This window comes from Leucoraja erinacea, chromosome 28, assembly GCF_028641065.1.
Source record: "Leucoraja erinacea ecotype New England chromosome 28, Leri_hhj_1, whole genome shotgun sequence".
NCBI classification, from domain to species: Eukaryota; Metazoa; Chordata; class Chondrichthyes; order Rajiformes; family Rajidae; genus Leucoraja; species Leucoraja erinaceus.
Window position 1 is genome coordinate 239,582 of NC_073404.1, and position 26,317 is coordinate 265,898.

Genomic DNA, 26,317 nt, shown 5'->3' on the forward strand with positions numbered 1-26,317 from the left:
GCGGGGGCAGGTTTGGTGGTGGAGGAAAATGCGATAGTGGCTGTTAAGCGGCATTTCGATCGACACATAGAAGTGAATGGAAAATAAGGATATTAATCTTGTATAGGCACATGAGTTTAAATTGATATAATTTCTGGTAGAAATGGCATGGGCCGAATGGCCCCGTGCTGTGCTCTACTATTCTGTGTTCTATGTTACATAGGTATATTTGATTTCATATATCTTATTCTTGATATGTGGTTCGATGTTTTAATTAAGTTAGAATGATTTATTATGACTTTATTTTGCCTTTAATAATTAAACTTCCATTCAACAGTTTTCATGCGACTGCGATTATATCTGCATAACCCACAGTAATACAAGAGATAGACTGTAAATTGAATTAAATAGGTCGTGAACACTTAGTGTGAACACAGGCGGTTTATATCAGCTATCTTGTTGAACCACAACTGGTACGTTGCCATGTTCGTAGTTATCTCTGGGCAAGACAAGAACTTGAGAGGGCAGAGGTTTAATGACTGTCAGCCAAAAAAATGCCCACTGAGAGTTATTTAGCATGTTTTTCAGTCATTGCTCACTTTCATGCACATTACATTTCATGTCTTTGATTCAATCTAAGATTGTTAAGGGCTTGGACACTAGAGGCAGGAAACATGTTCCCCATGTTGGGGGAGTCCAGAGCCAGGGGCCACAGTTTAAGAATAAGGAGTAAGCCATTTAGAACCGAAACGAGGATACACTTTTTCTCACAGAGAGTGGTGAGTCTGTGGAATTCTCTGCCTCAGCGGTGGTGGCAAGTTCTCTGGATGCTTTCAAGAGAGAGCGAGATAGGGCTCTTAAAAATAGCGGAGTCGGGATATGGGGAGAAGGCACGAACAGGGTACTGATTGGGGATGATCAGCCATGATCACATTGAATGGTGGTGCTGGCTCAAAGGGCCGAATGGCCTGCTCCTGCGTCTATTGTCTATTGTCTATTGTCTATTGTTAATCTTTAGAATTAACATTGTCTCAACCATTGCCTGTATTTCCAAAATAAAGATCTTCAAAAGAAACACAAGGAGACTCACCGGACACGAACTGAAAAATTGAGCGTGAACACGATCCTGATGAAGGAAAAGGTGAAGGATTTTCAGTTGGTTGATCGATACGCTGCGCTCACGGTCATCTCTACTGTTCGAGATCGGAGCCTGGTGGAACATGAGTTGCTGGCAAGAGGCCGGGACCATGAGAAGTGCATAGTGAAATGCCTCAGGAGAGACTTGGAAAAAATCCGGATTGATCAATTGTTTCAGAGCTGCTTTTTCCATAACGTGACTTATTGGGGGCAATTCATGCGTTTCTTCGGATACGAATCTAGAAGCTTGGCGTCAGCGACCAGAGAGAACTTTGGGAGTTTTACAGTAGTGGCTGGAGTTCCGGGGATTGGAAAAACAACAATGGTGCAAAAGATCGTTTATGATTGGGCCACGGGGAAAATTTACCAACACTTCCAGTTTGTCTTCAGTTTCAGATTCCGGGATTTAAACACCATTAACTGTCAAATAACCCTGAAGGAATTGATTCTGGATCAGTACCCTTACTTTGGGAATATTCTGGGAGCGATCTGGAAGAACCCAGAGGGACTGCTGTTTATATTTGATGGTTTCGATGAATTCAAGGACATGATAGATTTTGATGATAGTCAGAGACACACAGAACCTCAGCATATGTGCCCAGATCCCGAGTTCCGGTGTAAAGTGCCTGATATTGTGTACAGTTTAATCCAGCAAATACTGCTCCCAGGGTGTTCAGTGTTAGTGACCACCCGTCCCAATGCACTACATTTATTGGAAAAGGCAAAGGTTAGTATGTGTGCTGAAATCCTGGGATTTGTTGGTGAGCAACGGAAGGAATATTTCACCAGGCATTTTGAAGATCAGACAGTGGCAGGAGCTGTTTTCAAACACGTGGAAGAGAACGTGATCCTGTACACAATGAGCTACAACCCCTCCTACTGCTCGATCCTTGGCCTGACACTGGGTCCGTTCTTTACAAAAGGACATAAGGACCCTAACCGAGTTCCCAAGACCATCACCCAATTATATTCCTACTATATTTACAACATCCTGCAAAACCACGGCCGTGAGACTGAGAGCCCTCGTGAGGTGTTACTGAGGCTTGGTCAGATGGCCTTTACAGGTGTATCAGAGAAGAAAATTGTGTTTACAGATGGAGATTTGGACAAGTACAATCTGAAGCCTTCCCAGTTCCTGTCTGGCTTCCTGATGGAATTATTGGACAGAGATGATTCTGTTCAGAACGTGGTGTACACATTCCCTCACCTCACCATCCAAGAGTTTGTAGCTGCACTCGCTCAATTCCTGTGTCCATATTCTGAGGATCTTCGGAGACTGCTCACCGAATCCCACAGCACGACAGACGGGCGATTTGAGATATTTCTCCGGTTTGTGGCTGGTCTCTCCTACTCTTTGTCAGCTCGAAGCCTGGAGGAGTTTCTGGGTCCATTTCCTTATGAAACTACCTGCCAGGTGATTGATTGGGTGAAGGAGGAGGTTGAACGCCAGGCTGGAAATACAGAGTGTGAAGCTGGAAAAAGGAGCCTCCTGAACACAATGCACTACCTGTTTGAGTCTCATAATAGTGGACTGGCTCAGAACGCACTGGGATCTGTGGAAACACTTTCATTCAGTGGATTGCGACTGACACCGATTGACTGTTCAGTCCTGTCTCATGTCATTGGCTGCTGCGATACAATAAAACACCTCGATTTGGACAGCTGCCACATTCAATGTGAAGGACTCCAGCGGCTGGGACCCAGGCTGCACAAGTGTCAGCACTTGGGGTAACTAAATATTTTGATTGTCTACTTGTTACTCTATAGGTTTGGGGATCAAACTGGTGACATTGATATTCAAGCTAACTATGTTTTTATGTCTAAAGTAGGTTTTTAAATTTAATTATAGTGCTTAGAAAGACTAATAACATCAACCGCCTCCCAGAGAGATAGGCCACTTGTGGGGAACAGAGGGATTTGGGAGTAGTTATACATAGTTCTTTGAGAAACGAAGATTGGGTGGTGAAAACGGCGTTTGGCAAGTTGCCAGTCGTCAGTCAGGGGAATGAGTATACAGGTTTCGATGTTACCTTGGAGTTATACAAGACTTTGGTGAGGCAGAACTTGAAGTATTACATTCTGTTCTGGTGGGCCTGCTATCAAATCCATGGACTTTATTCCATGGAGCGCAGGTGGCTGAGGACTGGTGTATAAAACCATGAGGGGAATGGAAGGGCTGAATACACACTTTTGTCCCCAGGGTAAGGGAATCAAAAGCTAGAGCTCAGAGGTTTAAGTTGAGAAGGGAATGATTTGACATAAATCTCTGGGATATATTTACATTCACAAGGTGGTTAACAAATGAAACAAACTGCCTCCCGGAATTTCCAAAAGATCCTCAAATGAATGAATTTTAAAACAAATTATTTTTAACCAGATAAATAGGTCAATATTAATTTATTTCATAATTCATCCATTTCATTGATATTCCGCAATTAAGACAATAATATCACAGCAAAAATCAAACAATTGTTGCATATATGATTTAAACCCCAGGAGGAAATTGGGAAATGAGACTGCACAGAGAAACATTCATAAATCAATGATTTATGAAAAACTTTAACATAAATGGATTTGGACTCAAAAGACTATATGCTGTCAGTTGTGAAATCTGGTTACTGAATGCTTAAATGCATTGATATGTTTAATGAGTAATTTGAATGAGAGAAATTATATCGCATCAGTCATCTGGTTCAACTTGTTTAAGAGAGGAGAACTTCTTTTGAAGAAGGGTTTCGGCCCGAAACATTGGCTATTTCCTTCGCTCCATAGATGCTGCTGCACCCGCTGAGTTTCTCCAGCTTTTTTGTGTACCATTTGGTTCAACTTGTTCCTCAATGTTGTCTGGTTTGGTTTAGATTGGGAAATAATGACCTGGGAGATTCGACCATGAAGCTGGTGTCTGACGCTCTGAGGGATCCGAACTGTAAAATCCAGAGACTGGGGTAAGTCACATAATTTGTGATGTATAAGACTATTGAGGTTGTGGTGTTTAATAGCCTGATAGCTGTAGGAAAGAAACTGTTCCTGGATCTGGACGTTACAGTTCTCAGGCTCCTCTACCTTCTTCCCGATGGCCACGGTGAGATGAATGTGTGGTGTGGGTCATTGATGATGTTGGCTGCTCTTTTGAGGCAGCGACTACGATACAGTCCTTCAATGATGGGGAAGTCGGAGATGGCCTGGACAGAGTTTACAACTTTTTGCAAACTTTTCCGTTCCTGGAAGAAATAAAGTATTTATTCCTTCCAAACACAGTCGGACGTAATAAAGCATTTATTCCTTCCAAACACAGTAGGACCTAATAAAGCAATTATTCCTTCAAACACAGTAGGACCTAATAAAGCATTGTAGTTTCAAGCACAGGCAGGACAGCAGGCTAAACAACTAATGGCATTGTCAGCAGGCTAAACAACTAATGGCATTGTCAATTCATTTCATTTAATTTCCACTTAAGCATTGCACTTTCCAAGCACAAGCAGGGCAGCAGAGAAAATAAGTCATTACTAGAGCCAGGATTTTTCCATAAATGCCATGTGCTTCATGCCTTTTTTGATGATTTCACCAGGATAATGCTTTTTTCACGACCGAGTGCCTACATTTTTTTGCCGTTTTGCTCAAAGGTCGTGCTATTTTCTCTAATTGTACTGTGATTTCATGGATCTTGGAAACTTTATTGTCTGAACAGTCTGAACGAAATTTTGTTGCCTCGCAGTCATACATATAATAAAGTAACAAAACACACAATAAACACAAATTTAACATCCACCACAGTGAGTTCACCAAACACCTCCACACTGTGATGGAAGGCAAAAATCTTAAGTCTTTGTCTCTTCCCTCCTTGTTCTCCCTATGCGCTGATGCCTCCGATGTTGTGACCCCCACCGGGTGATGGTGCTTTAGTCCCGCGGCTCAACCGTGCTTCGCAAACGGGCCGGTTCAATCTCCGCGGCCCGGGGTGGTCGAAGCTGCCGCCCTCCAGTCCAGCGGAAGAAGCTGTTGCCGCGGGAGCTCCAGAAAAACAGGTCACCAACCTGTGACCTGCGAGCTCCCGACGATGTCGTCTACTGGGCCCGCGGCCGAACATCCAAAGTCGGGTCGCTGCCGCCGTAAATTTCAATGACGTTTTCTACGTTAACACATTGACGAGTTAACATAGTATAACTTGCAAGAAAATTTCCACCACCGGGGGCGCCACCGTCAGCCATTCATTCGTTTATTCCGCTGCCCGCTGGTTCAGCCTTCTCCAAGATCTATTTAAGAGTTAACATAGTATAACTTGCAAGGAAATTTCCACCACCTGATGTGGGGGGGGGGGGGGGGGGTTGGGAAAAAGAAAGGAAGCGGCAAAGACCGTAGAACTAGAAGGAGAGCTGGAAAGGGTGAGGGGGAGGAGGGAGAAATCAAGGGCTATCTAAAATTAGAGAAATCAATGTTGATATCGCTGGGGTGTAGACTACACAAGCAAAATACCCAAGCTGGTCTCCTCACTACATTTACTGCTGGCTCCAGTCGCAAATCGGAGTTTTCGAGTGGTCTGTGCAAGGCATTCGTTGATGCTGGAATTCCATTTGGAAATTGGGAAAACAAATCTCTCAGTTTTTTTTAGAGAAATACACAGAGGAACATATACCAAGCGAGTCATAATTACGGAAAAATTATGTTGACATCAACTTCAACATTGTTGTGCAGAAAATTATAGTTGAAGTTGCATGCAACATAATATGGATCTCAATAGACGAAACAATCGATGTTGTGAGGAGATATGTTGCCAATGTGGTCATCGGTACACTGGAGGCAGGTCAACCATCAAAGGAGTATTTGTTGACATTGGAATTATTGGAGAAGTCAAACAGCTCAACTATTACTCAGTTGTTTACATCTTCACTTGCTGATCTTTGGCCAGAAGATATAAAACACGAGAATGTTCTTCTGTTTGTGACTGATGCAGCTTCGAACATGAAAAAAGCTGCTCGTGCTCTTAAAGTTTTATTCCCCCAAAATGTTGCATTCGGCATGCTGAGCTCAAGGACTTCATAGAATTGTCAAGCACATACACAGTTGTTTCCAAATGTCGATCCCCTAGTTTCCAATGTCAAGAAAATCTTCCTCAAAGCATGTTCAAGGAAATGGCACCCGAGATTCCGCTACCTCCTCAGCCCGTTTTGACTAGGTGGGGTACATTGACTCTCTGCTGTACTCTACTATGCTGCAGATTTTGGAAACATAAAATAATTTGTCAACTGTTTTGAAGAAGAATCTGCTGCTGTCAGGATTGTCAGTGAAATCATGCAGAACAAGTTCCTCCCTTGCCTTCACTTCCCTTGAGAAATGTGGCAAAACATTAGTGAATAACTTGCAGGTTTTCAACAAAGTAACTGACGATAAGGCATAATTCCTGACGATGGAGGTAAAGATATACAAGCAAAATGTGCGAGAGTGATTTTAACTAACAAAGATCTCGAAGAAATACAAAACATAGCTAAAGTTCTCAAAGGTAGTTGTAATGAACAAGATATCTACATGAATATAGAGTCTGTAGCTTGTTTTGGGTATGCACCAGTGACCTCAGCTGAGGTAGAAATACGTTTTTCACAACTGAAGCATATTCTGTCTGAGAGGTGGCAAAATTTAACACCAGATAATTTGAAAAAATTGCTTGTAATTATGTGCAACCAGGCAACTTTGGTCATTTAATGTAGAATACCTGTATACAGGTGCACAACCTTTTATCCGAAAGCCTTGGGACCAGACACTTTCGTAATTCAGAATTTTTCGGCTTTCGGAATGGAAGATTTTTAGAGTAGATTTTAACGGCTGGCTCAGTGATAGAGTGCTCGGCTCGTATCCGCAAGGTCGCGAGTTTGCGCCTCGATCCCGGCAGTTACTCGATCGCGAGTTTGAGTCTTCAATGTAGTTTTTTCTTGCAGAATAGGAGAGAATAGGGAGGGTTAGGCTGGGATCATTCTCTGCGAGATGATCTTAGTGTGGGAGACAAGTGTAGGAGAGGTGTACTGACTGTGTGGGCAGAACTTTGGAAGTGATTGCCCACCCTTCTCAAAAGCCGCTGTGTCTCCCTGTCCCTCCAACTCCAGAGGAATCCGCTCCCCGATGGGCCGCTACGGCGACAAGTGGCAGTTCGCCCACAGCCCGAGCTGCGCCCCCTCATCCGCAACCCGGGTTCCTCTGGAGTTGGAGCGGGGCTGGGCTAGAGTTGTTGCTGGCTGTGAGTCTCTGGGATCTCCGTGCTTGCAGTGGGCCTGGGGGTCGGTGTCCCGATGAGGGGGCGCAGCTCGGGCTGTGGGCGAACTGCCACTTGTCGCTGTAGCGGCGCATCAGGAGCGGCTTCTGGTGGTCCTGACGTCTCTCAGCTCCTGTCCAGGGGGGTGGCCGGAGACGTCAGGACCAACAAGAACCAGCTCCCCGATGCGCCGCTACAGCGACAAGTGGCAGTTCGCCCACAGCCCGAGCTGCACCCCCTCATCTGCAACCCGGGTTCCTCTGGAGTTGGAGCGGGGCTGGGCTAGAGTTGCTGCTGGCTGTGAGTCTCTGGGATCTCCGTGCTTGCAGTCGGTGTCCCGTTGGTCCTGACGTCTCCGGTCACCCCCCTGGAATGGAGCTGAGACTGGGAACTGTACCGCCCTTGCCCCCTCCCTCTGCAACTGCAAACAACCCCACAGTTCCCAGTCTCAGCTCCTGTACAGGGGGGTGGCCGGAGACGTCACAGCCTGAGCCATCAGCTTCTGTCCCTACGGGGACTGCGGAGAGCGTGTTCCTCTGTAATTGGAACGGCGCTGGGCTGCTGCTGGCTGTGGGTCTCTGGGTTCTCCGTGCTTGCAGTGGGCCTGGGGGTCGGTGTCCCGTTGGTCCTGACGTCTCCAGTGACTGGCACTGGCTCCAACGTGAAGACAGTGCAAAGCCCCCGCGCCGGTGCAATGCGCGGGGAGCTGGAGAGGGGAGGGAAGGGGTCACACACATGGCCGGGAAGCAGAGGGGTGTAGGTGGGGTGAAACTGAAGGGAGCGACAATTTGCTGCTGCCTGCCCCTTGAGTTTAAAAAGTCCCCACGCAAGACTCATGATACACTGTGTATCGTGAGTCTACCGTGGGAACTTTTTAACTCAGCGGGCAGGCAGCAGCAGATTGTCAATTATTAACCCTCCCGCGCAATATACCCTCACCTTCTCTTTTATGAATGGGGATTTAGTTCCCCTTTCTTCGAGGACCGACCGGAGGTTCCGCTGTCACCTCTGCGGGCCGCCCTCGGTGAACGTTTTCAAGGACCTTTCTTCAAGGACCGAAAATAATGTCCGCTATTCGGAGGTTTTCGTTATTTGGATCTTCGGATAAAAGGTTGTATTATCATTTTTAACCATATTTTGGGGGTGGAAATACATGCCTTTTTTGTCAATGTGCCTTTTTCATGCCTTTTTTGCAATTTTTTTATGCCTTTTTGCCTGCCAGGAGTTTTTTAGCACCTAAACATCCTGGCTCTAGTCATTACATTGTCATTAAGGGCTAACAAATCATTTAATGCAAGTGCATTGCAGACTCGCAGTTCGGTTGATTCACAGCGCAGAATGACAGTCGTGGCCTCTCCCTCACGATCTTGCAGAGTGACTGACTCGCGTCCAGGCATCTGGGGTTTTATAGTCCTGCCCCCCCCCCCCCCCCCCCCACCTCTCCCCGGAAGGGGCATTACCTTCATCGTGGTGATTGACAGGCGAGACCACCAATCAGCTGATCTCAAGGTTTTTTAAACACTCATAACGTTTTTGTTTTTTATCGATGGGAAAAATCCTCAGGGCTGGCTTAGCGGAGGAGGACTGTGAGTAAGATGGTCAAAAATCACAGTGATACAGGGTAGCATTTTTTCTAAAAGCAATATACAGCGTAGACTGGAAGTGGTCAAGATGAGACTTTTAATTATGTAGATGCTCTCTACTGTGCATCTGTAGAAGTTCAAGAGAATCCTATTTGACATACTGAATCTCCGTAATCTTCTCAGGAAGTAGAGGTACTGATGTGCTTTATGATTGCACTACAGGTGCACAACCTTTTATCCGAAAGCCTTGGGACCAGACACTTTTCGTAATTCAGAATTTGTCGGTCTTTGGAATGGAAATTTTTTTGCGTAGATTTTAATGGCTGGCTCAGTGGTAGTGTGTTCGGCTCATATCCGCAAGGTCGCGAGTTTGCGCCTCGATCCCGGCAGTTACTCGGTCGCGAGCTTGAGTCTTCAATGTGTTTTTTTTTTTGCAGAATAAATGTTTGTATGAAATGCAGTGTAGGAGAGGTGTACTGACTGTGTGGGCAGAACTTTGGAAGTGATTGCCCACCAGTCTAAAAAGCCGCTGTGTCTCCCTGTCCCTGGGATAGCAGGGGGCGATCAAACAGCACAATACTCCCCTCCCCCTCCAACTCCAGAGGAATTCGCTCCCCGATGGGCCGCTACGGCGACAAGTGGCAGTTTGCCCACAGCCCGAGCTGCGCCACCCCAAGAACACCTTGCACACCATCAGCTTCTGCCCCTACGTGTTCCTCTGGAGTTGGAGCGGGGCTGGGCTGGATTTGGTGCTGGTTGTGGGTCTCTGAGATCTCCGTGCTTGCAGTGGGCCTGGGGGTCGCTGTCCCGTTGGTCCTGACATCTGCGGCCACCGCCCTGGACTGGAGCTGAGACTGGGAACTGTAGCGCCCTTGCCCCCTCCCTCTGCAACTGCAAACAACCCCACTCTCCTGCAAGGGCGATACAGTTCCCGGAGGATAGCAGGTGGCCGGAGACGTCAGGACCAACAGGAACCCGCTCCCCGATGGGCCCCTACGACGCCCCGAGCTGCGCCCCGTCATCCGCAACCCAGGTTCCCCTGTAGTTGGAGCGGGGCTGGGCTGGGCTGCTGCTGGCTGTGGGTCTCTGGGTTCTCCGTGCTTGCGGTGGGCCGGGTGGTCGACGTCCAATTGGACCTGACGTCTCCGGTGACTGCACTGACCTGCAGCCATCGCCGACTTGAAGACAGTGCAAAGCCCCCGCGCCGGTGCAATGAGCGGGGAGCTGGAGAGGGGAAGGAAGGGTCACACACATGGCCGGGGAGCAGAGGGGTGTAGGTGGGGTGAAACTGAAGGGAGCGACAATCTGCTGCTGCCTACACTGTGTATCGTGTCTACCGTGGGAACTTTTAACTCAGCGGGCAGACAGCAGCATATTGTCAATTATTAACCCTCCCGCGCAATATACCCTCGCCTCTTTTATGAATGGGGATTTAGTTCCCCTTTCTTCGAGGACCGACCGGAGGTTCTGCTGTCACCTCTGCGGGCCGCCCTCGGTGAACGTCCTGTCTCCCTGTCCCTGGAATAGTAGGGGGCGATCAAACAGCACAATACCCCCCTTCAACTCCAGAGGAATCCGCTCCCCGATGGGCCGCTATGGCGACAAGTGGCAATTCGCCCACAGCCCGAGCTGCGCGACCCAAGAACAAGACGTTATTCTTGCACACCATCAGCTTCTGCCCATACGGGGAGCGTGTTCTTCTGGAGTTGGAACGGGGCTGGGCTGGAGTTGCTGATCTGGGATCTCCGTGCTTGCAGTGGGCCTGGGGGGTCGGTGTTCCGTTGGTCCTGACGTCTCCGGTGACTGCACTGTGCTGCTAGCATCGCGACGTGAAGACAGTACAAAGCCCCCGCGCCGGTGCAATGAGCGGGGAGCTGGAGAGGGGAGGGAAGGGTCACACACATGGCCGGGAAGCAGAGGGGTGTAGGTGGGGTGAAACTGAAGGGAGCGACAATCTACTGCTGCCTGCACCCTGAGTTAAAAAGTTACCACGCAAGACTCACGATACACTGTGTATCGTGAGTCTACCGTGGGAACTTTTTAACGCAGCTGGCAGGTAGCAGCATATTGTCAATTATTAACCCTCCCGCGCAATATACCCTCATCTTCTCTTTTATGAATGGGGATTTAGTTCCCCTTTCTTCGAGGACCGACCAGAGGTTCCGCTGTCACCTCTGCGGGCCGCCCTCGGTGAACGTTTTCAAGGACCTTTCTTCAAGGACCGAAAAAATGTCGCTATTCGGAGGTTTTCGTTATTTGGATCGTCGGATAAAAGGTTGTGCACCTGTAGTGTGCTGTGTCCAGGAAAGATTGTCGGAAATATGCACGCCCAGGAATTTGAAGTTTTTGACTCTCTCCACCATAGTCCCTTTGATGTAAACAGGATTGTGAGTCCTGAACCTTCCTCTTTCAAAGTCCACAATCAGTTCTTTGGTCTTACTGATATTGATAGCCAGGTTGTTGTGCTGGCACCTTATGGTTAGTTGGTCCAGGTTGTTGTGCTGGCACCTTATGGTTAGTTGGTCGATCTCAGTTCAGTGGGTCAGACAACATATCTGGGGGAAAAGGAATAAGTGACGTTTCGGGTCATGACCCCCTGATAACATGTTTATTGCAATAAGCGTGTTTGGTTTTCTTAAACGCAAGAAATCATAGGATTTGTCAAAGGTCACTCGCGATAAAGATTCTCGGCAACTCGGGTGTCCGGTGTTGGAAGTGCTGTTTAATTGCTACTGGACCGAACCCCTCCCCTCCTGCGTGTCCCATTGCTGTATGGGGGGGCGGTCAGAGATGTCCGGGGTGACCCTTGACTGACGGAGCACTGGCCCGGAGCAGTGATGGCCCAGGCATCCAGCCAGCGTGGAGAAGAAGAGCTAACTCCCGCTCAACTCTGCCTGTCCCGCCTGGTTAACCGACAGCCCTGGACTGACGGGACACTGGCGCAGAGCAGTGGAGTTAGCGTTTCTTCTCCATGGTGCCACTGCTCTGGGCCGGTGTCCTATCAGTCCAGGGTTATCCCGCACATCTCGGGAGGGTACCGGGACGGTCCAGTAGCAATTCAACAGCGTTTACAGTGCCAGAGATCTGGGCACGATCCTGACTATAGATGAAACGCAGGTCTGTGTACATGCAGTAGCATAGCTGCCAAGAATGTTTATCGCGAGTGACCGAGGACCTGGGCATACTCAATCGGAATACCGAACTCGCTTATTAGAACGCTTATGATGAAACGCAATGCAATTCAAAGAATTACTGGTGAAATGTCACAATGTTCTGAACCCATGCTTTTTATTTTGGTTATGTTGCTCAGATTGGGAAATAATGGTCTTACCGCTTCTCCAATTGCCAAATTTACCACTGCTCTTTCCGCAAACCGTTCGTTGATGGAGCTTGATATTAAGGATAACAAACTGGGAGATTTGGGGGTGAATCGTCTATCCGAGTCTCTGAAGAACGTGGAAAATAAAATACAGAAATTGGAGTAAGTAAAATACTCTAATAGATTGTTTCTATAATTACATGGTATGAGAAACGTTATTCATAGGTCGTCAGTGAATACTGGCAATTTGAACGGTTTATTGACTCTCTCTGCTTTTGTCACATCTTATTCATCACAAGGCTGAAAAATAACAGTTTTACAGCATCTTGCATGAAGAAACTCGGCTCTGCACTCAGTGGCTCGCTGATAGAACTGGGACTAGATAACAATAAACTGGGAGATTCGGGAGTGAAATTGCTGTGTGCGGCTCTGAGGAACACAGATTGCAAAATACAAACTCTACGGTAAGTACTGGAGTGAGAGAAATTGTATTCACTACGGGATGCCTGATATTGAAAAATGTTGATGGCAGTAATTGGTTCAATTATGTGCACTCATGTTTGTTGTATCAACGGAATTGAGATGAGGAACAGAGAAATATTCCCACGGATTTGAAATGGTTTTTTTCTCTGAACTTCAGGTTGTGTACAAAGGAACTGCACAAGCTGGTTTATACTTTCAGTCGTTAGTCTATTGCCTGTGATGGTTCCATGGCAGGAAATGTGTGTTTCCATCGCAGCAGATAAACAATCGACCGACGTCTATCATAGACCTACTGATTCCCATAGTTATATGGACAACACTTCTTCCCACCCTGGCTCTTTCTTTATCTACTCCGAAGAGGAGGTGTTCCATGCTCGGACATCCGAGATGCCCTCATTCATTCGGGAAAGGGAATATCACACTTTCATCATAGATAAGGGCCTCACACAATCTTCCATTTTGTTGTTTCACTCTTGCTCCCCCTCTTTCCCCCCCCCCCCCCCCCCCAGTCGCAACAGGGACAGAATCCCCCTACTCCTCAACTTTCACCCCATCAGGCATCGCACACAGCACATCATGCAATATTTTCATCAACTCAACCGGGATCCTCCCACTTGTCACATCTTCCCATCTCCGCCTTTTTCTGCTTTCTGCACAGACCGTTCCCTCTGCAACTCCCTGGTTTACTCATCCCTTCCCAGGTATATTTCCCTGCAATCGCAGGAGATGCAATGCTGGTCCTTGCACCGCCTCCCGTGACTCCATCCATCAACGCCGATTGTAATTTCAGGCGAGGTCAAAGTTTACACGCACCACCTCCAATCTCATCTACTGTATCCAGTGCTCCTGGTGTGAGCTCATATTTATCGGTGACTTGCCGATCGTTTCGCTGAACACTGACGCTCAGTTAACCATATAACATATAACCATATAACAATTACAGCACGGAAACAGGCCATCTCGGCCCTACAAGTCCTTGCCGAACAACTTTTTTCCCTTAGTCCCTCCCACCTGCCTGCACTCATACCATAACCCTCCATTCCCTTCTCATCCATATGCCTATCCAATATGATCCTATCCAAGTTGCCTCGGCCTACGCAATCTCCCAGTTGCCAAATATTGTAACTCCCCATCGATTCCCAAAATCTCTTTTCGTGCAGGGCCTCCTCCACTGTCACAGTGAGGTCACACGCAAATTAGAGAAACTATGAAATTGGATTCTCTAATCCCAAGTAACTCCTGGAATCACCCCCCGCCCCCATCCCAAATTCTAGTCAAGACTGGATAGACTCAGCTTGTACTCACTAGAATTTAGAAGATTGAGGGGGGATCTTATAGTAACTTACAAAATTCTTAAGGGGTTGGACAGGCTAGATGCAGGAAGATTGTTCGGCACGGACTTGTAGGGCCGAGATGGCCTGTTTCCGTGCTGTAAATGTTATATGGTTATATGGTTAAGATTGTTTGCGATGTCAGCCATGATCATATTGAATGGCGGTGCAGGCTTGAAGGGCCGAATGGTCTACTCCTGCACCTATTTTCTATGTAACCTACTCGTTCCACTATTTGCATCCTTGTATCACTGATGACAGCACATCTTCCCCAGCCAACAATGGGCCTTTGAAGGACTCCACCCTTCCGAACGTCATATGTTGGCAGCTCTGTGTCCTGTCCTTTTCTTTTCCACCCGAAACATTACCTATCCATTTTCTCTAGATATGCAGCCTGACCCGTGAGTTACTCCAGCATTTTGTGTCCATCCAGGCTATGTAGTATCGGTCTGACGGCTTCTGGTGCCCAGGATCTCGTCTCCGCTCTCAGCACAAACTGTTCTCTGATAAATGTTTCTCTGAGTTCTAATACACTGGGAACATCTGGAGTGAAGTTGGTATCTGAGGCTTTGAAGAATCCAGACTGTAAAATACAGAAACTGCAGTAAGTACCAAATTATTGTTTTATTCAAAAAGAAATAGAGACAAATGATATTATATTGAAGTGGTTATATATACGTCCATATGAATAACTATATGATCAATAACAATGACTGAAAATTGGAGTGGGGTGGGAGCATAACAAATTATTTTTAAATATTCAAATATCTCCGGTGTTTAATCTGATCAAGTCTGTGGTGTTGCATTTTGATCAAATGTGAGAGAAAATATGCAATTAATGACATGACCTTTAACAGCATTGATGTGCATGGGATCTTGGGGTGCAAGTCCACATCTCCCTGATAGTTGAAACAGAATTAAACAGAGTGGTCAAGAGAGCACAAGTTATGTTTGCTTTCATAGGTGGGGCATTCAGTACAAGAGTCAGGAAGTCATGATAGAAACATAGAAAATAGGTGCAGGAATAGGCCATTCGGCCCTTCGAGCCTGCACCGCCATTCAATATGATCATGGCTGATCATCCAACTCAGTATCGTGTACCTGCCTTCTCTCCATACCCCCTGATCCCTTTAGCCACAAGGGCCACATCTAACTCCCTCTTAAATATAGCCAATGAACTGGCCTCAACTACCTTCTGTGGCAGAGAATTACACAGATTCACCACTGTGTGAAAAATGTTTTTCTCATCTCGGTCCTAAAACATTTCTCCCTTATCCTTAATCTGTGACCACTTGTTCTGGACTTCCCCAACATCGGGAACAATCTTCCTGCATCTAGCCTGTCCGACCCCTTAAGAATTTTGTAAGTTTCTATAAGATCCCCCCTCAATCTTCTAAATTCTAGCGAGTACAAGCCGATGCAGCTTGAATGGACGTTTGATAGGCCACATTTGGAGTTTTACATGCCGTTCTGGTCATCACATTACTGGATGGATGTGGAAGCTTTGGAAAGGTTGCAGAGGAGGTTGATTAATGCCTAGATTAAGCAATTATGCCTAGATTATCAGTTACAGGCGGGATTGTTTTCACTCGAACGCACAAACTTATGGGAGGTCCGACATGCAACATTACGAGATGCATCGATAGGATAGACAGCCATAAAAAAATTTGCATGATTGAAAATCAAATACCAGAGGGCATAGCTTTCAGGTGAGGCAGACAAAGTTTAACGAAGATGTGCTTAGAAAGGTTTTTTAAACAGTGGGTGGTGGTTGTGGTCGATGTGATATTGGCAATTTAGATACTTTTGGAAAGGCATAGCAATGAGCATGAAATGGAGGGGTATGAATTACATGCAAGTAGATGAGTTGATCTTGGGGAAGTCCAGAACAAGGGGTCACAGTTTAAGGATAAGGGGGAAAGTCTTTTTGGACCGAGATGAGAAAAACATATTTCACACAGAGTGTGAATTCTCTGCCACAGAAGGTAGTTGAGGCCAGTTCATTGGCTATAGTTAAGAGGGAGTTAGATGTGGCCCTTGTGGCAAAAGGGATCAGGGGGTATGGAGAGAAGGCAGGTACAGGATACTGAGTTGGATAATCAGCCATGATCATATTGAATGGCGGTGCAGACTCCAAGGGCCGAATGGCCTACTCCTGCACCTATTTTCTATATTTCTATGTTTCACCACACATTGTGGGCCAAACGGACTGTTCGGGTGCTGTACTATATTAACTCGTGCTGTCAATGTCTCTCTCTTACATTCTTGTCTTATGTCCTCAGTTTATGGGACGTCGGTCTCACAGAGTCGTGCAGTGAGGATCTGGCCTCTGCTCTTTTCACAAACTGCTCACTGAAAGTTCTGTCACTGGGTGATAACCAACTTGGAGATCTGGGGGTGAAACGTTTTTCTGTGGCCCTGGGAAATCAACAATGCAAACTGCAGGAACTGGAGTAAGTATCAGTACCGTTGGCAACCCAATGATGTAAACATTATATTCTGAATGTTAAGTAACGTCCCGTTCCTATTTCCCCCTTCTCTTATAACCATATAACCATATAACAATTACAGCACGGGAAACAGGCCATCTCGGCCCTTCAGGTCCGTGCCGAACACTTATTATCGCCTAGTCCCATCTACCTGCACTCGGACCATAACCCTCCATTCCTTTCCCGTCCATATACCTATCCAATTACTCTCTTCCTTCTGCCCCAGACGGGTTTCACAGATGTCAACACAATGTCGTCCCCTTTCCCACTGTCCCCTGCAAGTTGCATTTCTTCTTCTAGATTCACTTCATTCCTGTTCTCTCCTTCGCTTATACCTTTTTGTCTCCATTTCATCTCTAGCCTTCGCCCACTCATCTGCCAATTAACACGCCCTCCCCCCCCCCCCTTATCTTTATCCACTTCACTTGCCAAGCCTTCAGACGCTGAACATTACCTACGTGCTCCAGAGATGTTGCCTCACTTACTAAGTTACCAGTATTAGAGGCATACAGCACAGGCAGAGGCGATCGTCCCAACACTTGCAAGGCCCATGTGCCTTTAAAAATGTCCTATACATGCACCTGTCAGTGTCATTTGTAATAGTAGTGGCCTCAACTACATCATCCTTGCAACGCGTTCCACATTCACGCAAACTTCTTAGTGCAAATGCTGCTCCCCCCCCCGCACTGCAGTTTGGATCAGTATTTCCCCTCTCTAGACTTATTTCCACTGGTTCGTGATTACTATACCCAAGGTAAAATACTCTATTCACTCTCCCTATTCCCCTTGTTATTTTATATATCTACACACATATATCGGATCACACTTCTGCTTCTTGTGCTCCAACAAATAATGTCCTGGCCTGCCTATCCTATCTATCTCAGTCCCTCACGTCCTGGCACCATTCTTGTAAATATTCTCTACATTGTTCCTAGAATAATGACATAATTTCTATAACAGGGTGAACATAAAATAACATAGTACTCCAAGTAAGGTCTCGCCAATGTCTTGTAGAACTGTAACATAAAGTTCTGATTACCATACTCACTACCCAGGTCGATTAAGGTCATTGTACCACAAACCTTCTTGACCTCCCAATCTACCTGTAATGTCACTGTGAAGGAACAATGTACCTATACTCTAGGGTAGACCAAAATGCCGGAGAAACTCAGCGGGTGCGGCAGCATCTATGGAGCGAAGGAAATGGGCAACGTTTCGGGGCTGCCACACCCGCTGAGTTTCTCCAGCATTTTTGTCTACCTTCGATTTTCCAGCATCTGCAGTTCCTTCGTGCACATGTTCTCTAGTTCCATTTGCTCCACAACACTCCACGAAGCCCTTCCATTCACAGTGAAGGTTCTGCCTTGGTTTAACTTTCCAAAATGCAGCATCTCACAGTTATCTGCATTAAACTCCATTTGCCACTCCTCAGCCCACTTTCCCAGCTGATCAATTGGCTGCTGTAGGTTTGATCACTATCTACACTATCTATGATACTTCTGTGTCATCTGCAAACTTAATAATAATGCCTTGTACATTTTTCAACCAAATCATTGATATTAACCACGAACAACAATGCATCCAGTACCGATCTCTGAGACATGCCGTTCGTCGCTGGCCTCCTTTCTGAAACAAAAACCCTTCCGACACGACCATCTACTTCCTTGAAGTCAATTCTGTATACAGTGTGCTAGCTCTGCCTGGATATCAAAGCAAACCTTTGAACTTTTTTCGTTGGACATTACTAGACTTTATCGTACACTAAACATTATACCCTTTGCCCTATGTCTGTACACTGCGGATGTCCTGATTATAATCATGTATAGTTCTTTTCTCCAACCAGATAGCATGCACCAAGAAAATCACTATCTCAGTACATGTGTCAATAATAAACTAAACTGAACTAAAGAAATGCATTTTTACCCGATCCCTCCCTGGCTTACAGGTACAGCAGGCAGTGAAGAAAGCTAATGGAATGTTGGGCTTCATAACAAGAGGATTTCAGTATAGGAGTAAAGAGGTTCTTCTGCAGTTATATAGGGCTTTGGTGAGACCACATCTGGAGTATTGTGTACTGTTTTGGTCTAATTTGAGGAAGGACATCATTGTGATTGAGGCAGTGCAGCGTAGGTTCACAAGATTGATCCCTGGGATAGCGGGACTGCCATATGAGGAAAGATTTAAACGACTAGGCTTGTATTCACTGGAGTTTAGAAGGATGAGGGGGATCTTATAGAAACATATAAAATTATAAAAGGACTGGACAAGTTAGATGCAGGAAAAATGTTCCCAATGTTGGGTGAGTCCAAAACCAGGGGCCACAGTCTTAGATTAAAGGGGAGGTCATTTAATACTGAGATGAGAAAAAACTTTTTCACCCAGAGAGTTGTGAATTTATGGAATTCCCTGCCACAGAGGACAGTGGAGGCCAAATCACTGGATGGATTTAAGAGAGTTAGATAGAGTTCTAGGGGCTAGTGGAGTCAAGGAATATGGGGAGAAGACAGGCACGGGTTATTGATATGGGACGATCAGTCATGATCACAATGAATGGCCGTGCTGGCTCGAAGGGCCGAATGGCCTTCTCCTGCACCTATTTTCTATGTTTCCATATCCTCTCCATTTACTTACCTGCCACGGATGTTGGGTTCACTGGTCTATAGTTTCCTTGCAGCCCTACTTAAACAGAGGAACAACATTAGACTAGGGTCCTGTACTTAAAGAAAGGAGACTTTGAAGGTATGAGACCGGAATTGGCTAGCATAAACTGGCAAATTATACTGACAGTGGAGATGCAATGGCAAAGATTTAAAGACCTCGTGCATGAACTCCAAAAATTGTTCATCCTTGTCTGGCGAAAAAATAGAACGGGGAAAGCAGCTCAACCGTGGCTAACGAGGGAAATTAAAGATGGTGTTAAATCCAAGGAAGAGGCATATAAATTAGCCAGAGGAAACAGCAAACTGGAGGACTGGGAGATTTAGAACTTAACAGAGGGGGACAAAGGGGTTAATTAAGTGGGTGGGGGGGGAGGGGGGGAGAGCATGAAAGAAAGCTTGTGGGAATATAAAAACTGACTAAAAACTTCTTTAGATATGTAAAAAGGAAGAGATTAGTGAAGACAAATGTCGGTCCCTTACATTCAGAGAGGGGTGAATTGTAATGGGAAACAAGGAACTAGCAGAACAGTTAAACAATACTTTGAAGATAGACACAAAGTGCTAGAGTAACTCAAGGCAGCATCTGTGGAGAGAAGGCAAGCGTGACGTTTCAGTTCGAGACCCTCCTTCAGACGCGACCCGACTAGTCTCGAACCGAAACGTCGCCCTTTTCTTCGCTCCAGGGATGCTGTCTGTCCCGCTGAACTACTCCAGCTTTTTGTGTCCATCTTCAGTTTAAATCAACATCTGCAGTTCCTTCTTACACAAACAAGTACTTTGTTTAGACAGAACCAATTTCCTAGAAATACTAGGCGATTGAGGACCTAGTAGGAGTGAGGAACTGAAGGGAATCCACATTATTCAGAAAATGGTATTAGGTAGACTGTTGGGACTGAAGGCAGATAAATCCCCAGGACCTGATGGGCTGCATCCCAGAGTACTGAAAGATGTGGGAGGAGTACTGAAGGATGGAATCATAGACCAGTTATCCTTACGTCGGTAGTGGGGAAGATGCTTGAGTCGATTATCAAAGATATTTTAGCAGTGCATTCGGAAATCAGTGACAGGATCGGTCAAAGTCAGCATGGATTTGTGAAGAGGAAATCATACTTGACTAACCTTCTAGATTTTTTGAGGATGTAACAAGTAATGGATAAGGGGGAGCCAGTGGATGTGGTGTATCTGGACTTTCAAATCGCCTTTGACAAGGTCGCACACGAGATTAGTGTGCAAATTTAGAGCACATAGTATTGGGGGTATGGTATTGACATGGATAGAGAACAGGTTGACAGACAGGAAACAAAGAGTGGCAATTAATGTGTCCTTTTCAGAATGGCAGGCTGTGATGAGTTGGGTGCCGCGAGGCTCAGTGCTGGAAACAATGTTATTTACAATATAAACGATTTAGACGAGCGAATTAAAAGTGACATCTCTAAGTTTGCAGATGCCACAAAGCTGGGTGGCAGTATGAGCTGCGATGAGGATGCTAAGAGGCTGCAGGTTGATTTGGATTGTTGGGTGGGTGGGCAGATGCATGCCAGATACAGTATAATAATGTGGATAAATGTGAGGTTATCCACTTTGCTAGCAAGAACAGAAATGCAGATTATTATCTGAATGGTGTCAGATTTGGAAAAGTGGAGGTGCTACGAGACCTGGGTGTGCTTGTACATCAACCACTGAAGGTAAGCATGCAGGTACAGCAGGCAGAGAAGAAAGCGAATGGCATGTTGGTCTTCATTGCAAGAGGATTTGAGTTTAGGAGCAAGGAGGTCCTACTGCAGTTGTGCAGGGCCCTGATGAGACCGCACCTGGAGTATTGTGTGTAATTTTGGTCTCCTAATTTGAGGAAGGTCATTATTGCTATGGAGGGAGCGTAGGATCACCAGGTTAATTCTCGGGATGGCGGGACTGAGAGATGATGAAAGAATGGGTCAACTGGGCTTGTATTCACTGGAATTTAAAAGGATGAGAGGAGATCTTAAAAAACATATAACATTCTAACAGCATTGGATTGGCTAGATGCAGGAAAAATATTCATGATGTTGGGGGAAATCCAGAACCACAGTTTAAGAATAAGGGGTAGGCCATTTTGGACTGAGATTAGGTCATTTTTTTTCACCCAGAGTTGTGTATCTGTGGACTGCTCCATCACAGGCAGTGGAGGCCAATTTGCGGGATGTTTTCAAGAGTTAGATTTAGCTCTTAGAGCTATTGGAATAAAGGGAGATGGGGGGGAAACGCAGGAATGGGGTACTGATTTTAGATGATCAGTCATGATCATATTGAATGGCTGTGCTGGTTCGAAGGGCCAAAAGGCCTACTCCTGCACTTATTTTTCTATGTCTCTATGGAAGTTTGAGCTGCACTTAGGACATTTGGACATTTCAATCTCTTGCCTTTCCCAATGTTGTGAAGAGTAGGTCAACTGGCCTCTTTCCTTACTATCATTTTCTGTTTCTTTGTGTCATGGTGATAGGTTGTGTTGCTGATGGTGAAGAGACAGGGAACAACATTCTTAAAGGTCTTAAAATGGACAATAAGTTACTGATCTTTACTTGTCAGGCATATGTGGAAAAAAAAGGCAGAATATGGTGATCTAACCATACAAAATATAGGTCAGGCACCAGCTGAAGTATGTCAAATGAAGGTAGAGTAGATGACATGAGCTTTTCCCTCGATCAGATGTAGTAAAATTGGGGATATCAAATTTCAGTGATGAGTGAGAGGTTTACAGGGGTCTGAGGCAAACCTTTTTCACCCATTGAGTTGTATCTGCAATGTCCTGCCAGAAAGATTGCTGGAAGCTGAGTTTTTGGCAACAATTCACAACTGTCTTGACGAATCATGACATAGAAGGCAGTACTCAGTACTGGCAGGTGAGACAAGTGTAGCTGGGACATGCCCCAGAAATAGTGGATGTATTAGTGATAATTTTTCAAATCTCTTTAGATTCTGGAGTAGTTCCTGAGGATTGGAGGGTAGCTAATGTAACCCCACTTTTTAAAAATAGAGGGAGAGAGAAAACGGGGAATTACAGACCAGTTAGTCTAACATTGGTAGTGGGGAAAATGCTAGAGTCAGTTATTAAAGATGGGATAGCAGCACATTTGGAAAGTGGTGAATTCATTGGACAAAGTCGGGATGGATTTATGAAAGGTAAATCATGTCTGACGAATCTTATAGAATTTTTCGAGGATGTAATTAGTAGAGTGGATAAGGGAGAATCAGTGGATGTGTTATATCTGGGCTTTCAGAAGGCTTTCGACAAGGTCCCACATAAGAGATTAGTATGCAAACTTAAAGCACACGGTATTGGGGGTTCAGTATTGATAGAGAACTGGCTGTCAGACAGGAAGCAAAGTGTAGGAGTAAACGTGTCCTTTTCAGAATGGCAGGCAATGACTAGTGGGGTACCGCAAGGCTCAGTGCTGGGACCCCAGCTATTTACAATATGTATTAATGATCTGGATGAGGGAATTGAATGCAACATCTCCAAGTTTGCGGATGACACAAAGCTGGGGGGCAGCGTTAGCTGTGAGGAGGATGCTAGGAGGCTACAAGGTGACTTGGATAGAGTGGGTGAGTGGGCAAATGCATGGCCGATGCAGTATAATGTGAGGTTATCCACTTTGGTGGCAAAAACAGGAAAGTAGACTATTATCTGAATGGTGGCCGATTAGGAAAAAGGGAGATGCAACGAGACCTGGGCATCAGTCATTGAAAGTAGGCATGCAGGTGCAGCAAGCAGTGAAGAAAATGAATGGTATGTTAGCATTCATAGCAAAAGGATTTGAGTATAAGAGCAGGGATGTTCTACTGCAGTTGTATAGGGTGTTGGTGAGACCACACCTGGAGTATTGCATACAGTTTTGGTCTCCTAATCTGAGGAAATACATTATTGCCATAGAGGGAGTACAGCGAAGGTTCACCAGACTGATTCCTGGGATGTCAGGACTTTCATATGAAGAAAGACTGGATAGACTCGGCTTGTACTCGCTAGAATTTCGAAGATTGAGGGGGGATCTTATAGAAACTTACACAATTCTTAAGGGGTTGGACAGGCTAGTCCAGAACAAGGGGTCACAGTTTAAGGATGAGGGGGAAGTCTTTTAGGACCGAGATGAGAAAATTATTTTTTACACAGAGAGTGGTGAATCTGTGGAATTCTCTGCCACTGAAGGTAGTTGAGGCCAGTGCATTGGCTATATTTAAGAGGGAGTTCGATGTGGCCCTTGTGGCTAAAGGGGTCAGGAGGTATGGAGAGAAGGCAGGTTCAGAATACTGTTGGATGATCAGCCATGATCATATTGAATGGCTGTGCAGGCTCGAAGTGCCGAATGGCCTACTCCTGCACCTATTTTCTATGTTGGCTGGGACGGGCATGTTGGGTCAAAGGGCTTGTTTCCACAGTCTATCTGACTCCTGTTATTTCTCTGTCTGATCCTCAGGCTGTATAAAAATGGCCTGACAGATTCTTGCACGGAGGATCTCTCTTCGTGCCTCAGGAAAATGCATTCACTGAAAGTTGTGGACCTGGGAGCAAACTCTTTCACAGACGTATCTGTTCCCTCTCTCCGCCACCTCATTGAGAAACGCAAGAATTTGAAGCAGATCGTGTAAGTGTGTTACAATTTAAAGTATCTGTGGGTTTGATGCTTTTCTGGTGATATTTGACTGTAAATGTGGTTGATATATTAACTTAATTCCGTGTTATTGACACTGATGTTCAATCTCCTTATTCTCTTTACTCTTCGGTAGACAAAAATGCTGGAGAAACTCAGTGGGTGCAGCAGCATCTATGGAGCGAAAGAAATAGGCAACGTTTCGGGCAGAAACCTGAAACATTGCCTATTTCCTTCGCTCCATAGATGCTGCTGCAGCCGCTGAGTTACTCCAGCACTTTTGTCTACCTTCGATTTTCCAGCTTCTGCAGTTCCTTCTTAATCTCTTTACTCTTCAATCTGTTTCAGACTCCAGGGGAATCCGATCAGTTCAGATGGACAGAATCAACTGAAGTCTCTGCGCGGACTCAGAAAAGGATTAAAAATTGAACTGTGACAATTCCAAGAAGAAATATTTCCATCCTCGGGATGGTTATATTTTTGACCAATTTCCTGAATCCTTGCCATCCTGGTCAAAGGGCTACGCTGCAGATGAACCCCCATCCACCCCCACCTCGAGGTGAGCATGTGCTGCCACCCGTGTAGACAAGCTGGGCCCAATTCATACTGATGTATCTTGAGCGCCCTCGCCTTGTCGATTGATCTGCGGGACATCTCAGCATGCATGCCTCCAGGTTGAGCCCTGTGCAAATGCAGAGACAGGAATGGCTCAGGAGAAGCTCGGTTTGGGCAGCAGTTGGAGAATGAGAATCTTATTCACTAAGCTTAGGGTTGATTTGATCGGGTAAATGATGTACTTGATTAAGTTGTTGAAGACGGTGCAGCGGTGACTTTGGAGTAGGAATGTTTACCCAAGTACTTTTTGAAGTACAGCTACATATTATGTTGTGACATTCCTGCCTGTTTCTTACATGTGACTTTATTAATTGGATGCTATTGTGATTAATTTGTCAAATGTTCTGTAACTTTTCATTCACCGTCTATTATTTTCTGAAATTCGAATAAAAGTATTTTAAACTTTGAACTCTGATCTGCCTTGTGGTTCGCATCAGCGTATGACTGATTCTGTAAACCCTCCCGCTGTATACAAACCTGACGTCCTCGGTCAGGAAAGAATAACTTGTGAAAGAATTGCCAATGCTATGAACTGAAGATGTGACCTGAACTCCAGGGGCAGATGGTACAGGATAAACCAAGAAATTCATTCATTCTCAATCCACAATGCTAACATTGGTCGCTCTGAGGAGTGAGGTCAGCACTCGTCTTGCGATCACTGTAGCCAACTTCCCTCCAGTGCGTGACCTGAGATGTTTGGTGCCTCACAGAGAACTGGTCACTCATCCACTATATAATTGTCAGTCTGAAGAAGGGTTTTGGCCCGAAACGTCGCATATTTCCTTCGCTCCATAGATGCTGCTGCACCCACTGAGTTTCTCCAGCAATTTTGTGTACCTTCGATCTTCCAGCATCTGCAGTTCCTTCTTGAACACTATATAATTGACCTGATTTAACCTGCACATATTTCTGCTGACGAGTGTAGTATAGTTTAGAGATACAGTGCCGAAATGGGGCCTTTGGCCCACCGAGTCCGCGCCCCCCAGCAATACCTACATATTAACTATCCTACATGCACGGGGAGGATGTACAAACTCCCTGGTCTCAGACGCTGTGAGCACTGTAGGCAGCAACTCTACCGCTGAGTTGGCTCTAATTTTGCTGCTGTTCCCTTTGGTGTTACCTTTACCTAACCAATGATCAACTCTCTTCAGCATTGAATCTTATGATTTCAATCCCGTGTTAAGTGTGCTGGTCCCTCAGTTGCATTATAGTTCATGAGTGATCATGTGAAATATTTTTATTTTGCACGACAATAAGTTTATAGGAAGAACAATAAAATCAAACTGGTGATCATATTTTATAGCAGGTGAAATGCTTTTTTGCCTTTCGTCCACCGAGTCCGCGCTGTCCAGCTATCACCTCACATACGTCTTTGGATCCTTATCATTGTGTAAGGCTTCAGTTATTACCACAGCCGTAACACAACATGATGTCAGAGACATGATGTCAGAGTGTACGTACTCACTCCTTGATTAATTCTATTGCTTTTATTTTAGTTTATTGTTTTTCAACTGTTTTGCATTGGCTTCTGCTCTCAGAAAACCAGAGATCTTGGTGTTTGATGAAGACCTCGCAGAACAATGGCGTGTATTTGAAGAGGATTTTTTCAATCTACATTGATGCGGCACACCCCTAATGCTGATCCTGGTGTTCGCGCGTCAATCCTTGTTAATTTGGCAGGCACAGAAGCTGCTTGTCGTGCCAGAAGATTTCACTATGAACCCGCTAGACTTGATGCGGCAGGTGTCTAGATTGCTACAAAATCCATCCGTGACCCTGAATGCCCCCTGCGTAAATTCTGACAATTGCATGAGTTACGGACATTAGTTAATTAATTAGTTAATACAATAAA

At 45.6% G+C, this 26,317-nt stretch overlaps 1 protein-coding gene across 1 annotated transcript in view; it reads left to right on the plus strand.

Annotated features, from left to right (window-relative positions):
• LOC129710487 (NACHT, LRR and PYD domains-containing protein 3-like) overlaps positions 1-24,871 on the plus strand; it is a 37,537-nt gene extending 12,666 nt beyond the window's left edge. The window contains exons 6-13 of the mRNA XM_055657443.1: positions 1,041-2,844; positions 3,975-4,061; positions 12,251-12,421; positions 12,559-12,723; positions 14,507-14,677; positions 16,356-16,526; positions 23,674-23,841; positions 24,196-24,871. Of these exons, the coding sequence (XP_055513418.1) occupies positions 1,041-2,844; positions 3,975-4,061; positions 12,251-12,421; positions 12,559-12,723; positions 14,507-14,677; positions 16,356-16,526; positions 23,674-23,841; positions 24,196-24,283 (2,825 nt within the window). The 3' untranslated portion in view covers positions 24,284-24,871. The remainder of the gene's footprint in view (positions 1-1,040; positions 2,845-3,974; positions 4,062-12,250; positions 12,422-12,558; positions 12,724-14,506; positions 14,678-16,355; positions 16,527-23,673; positions 23,842-24,195) is intronic.
• The last annotated feature ends 1,446 nt before the right edge of the window (positions 24,872-26,317 follow it).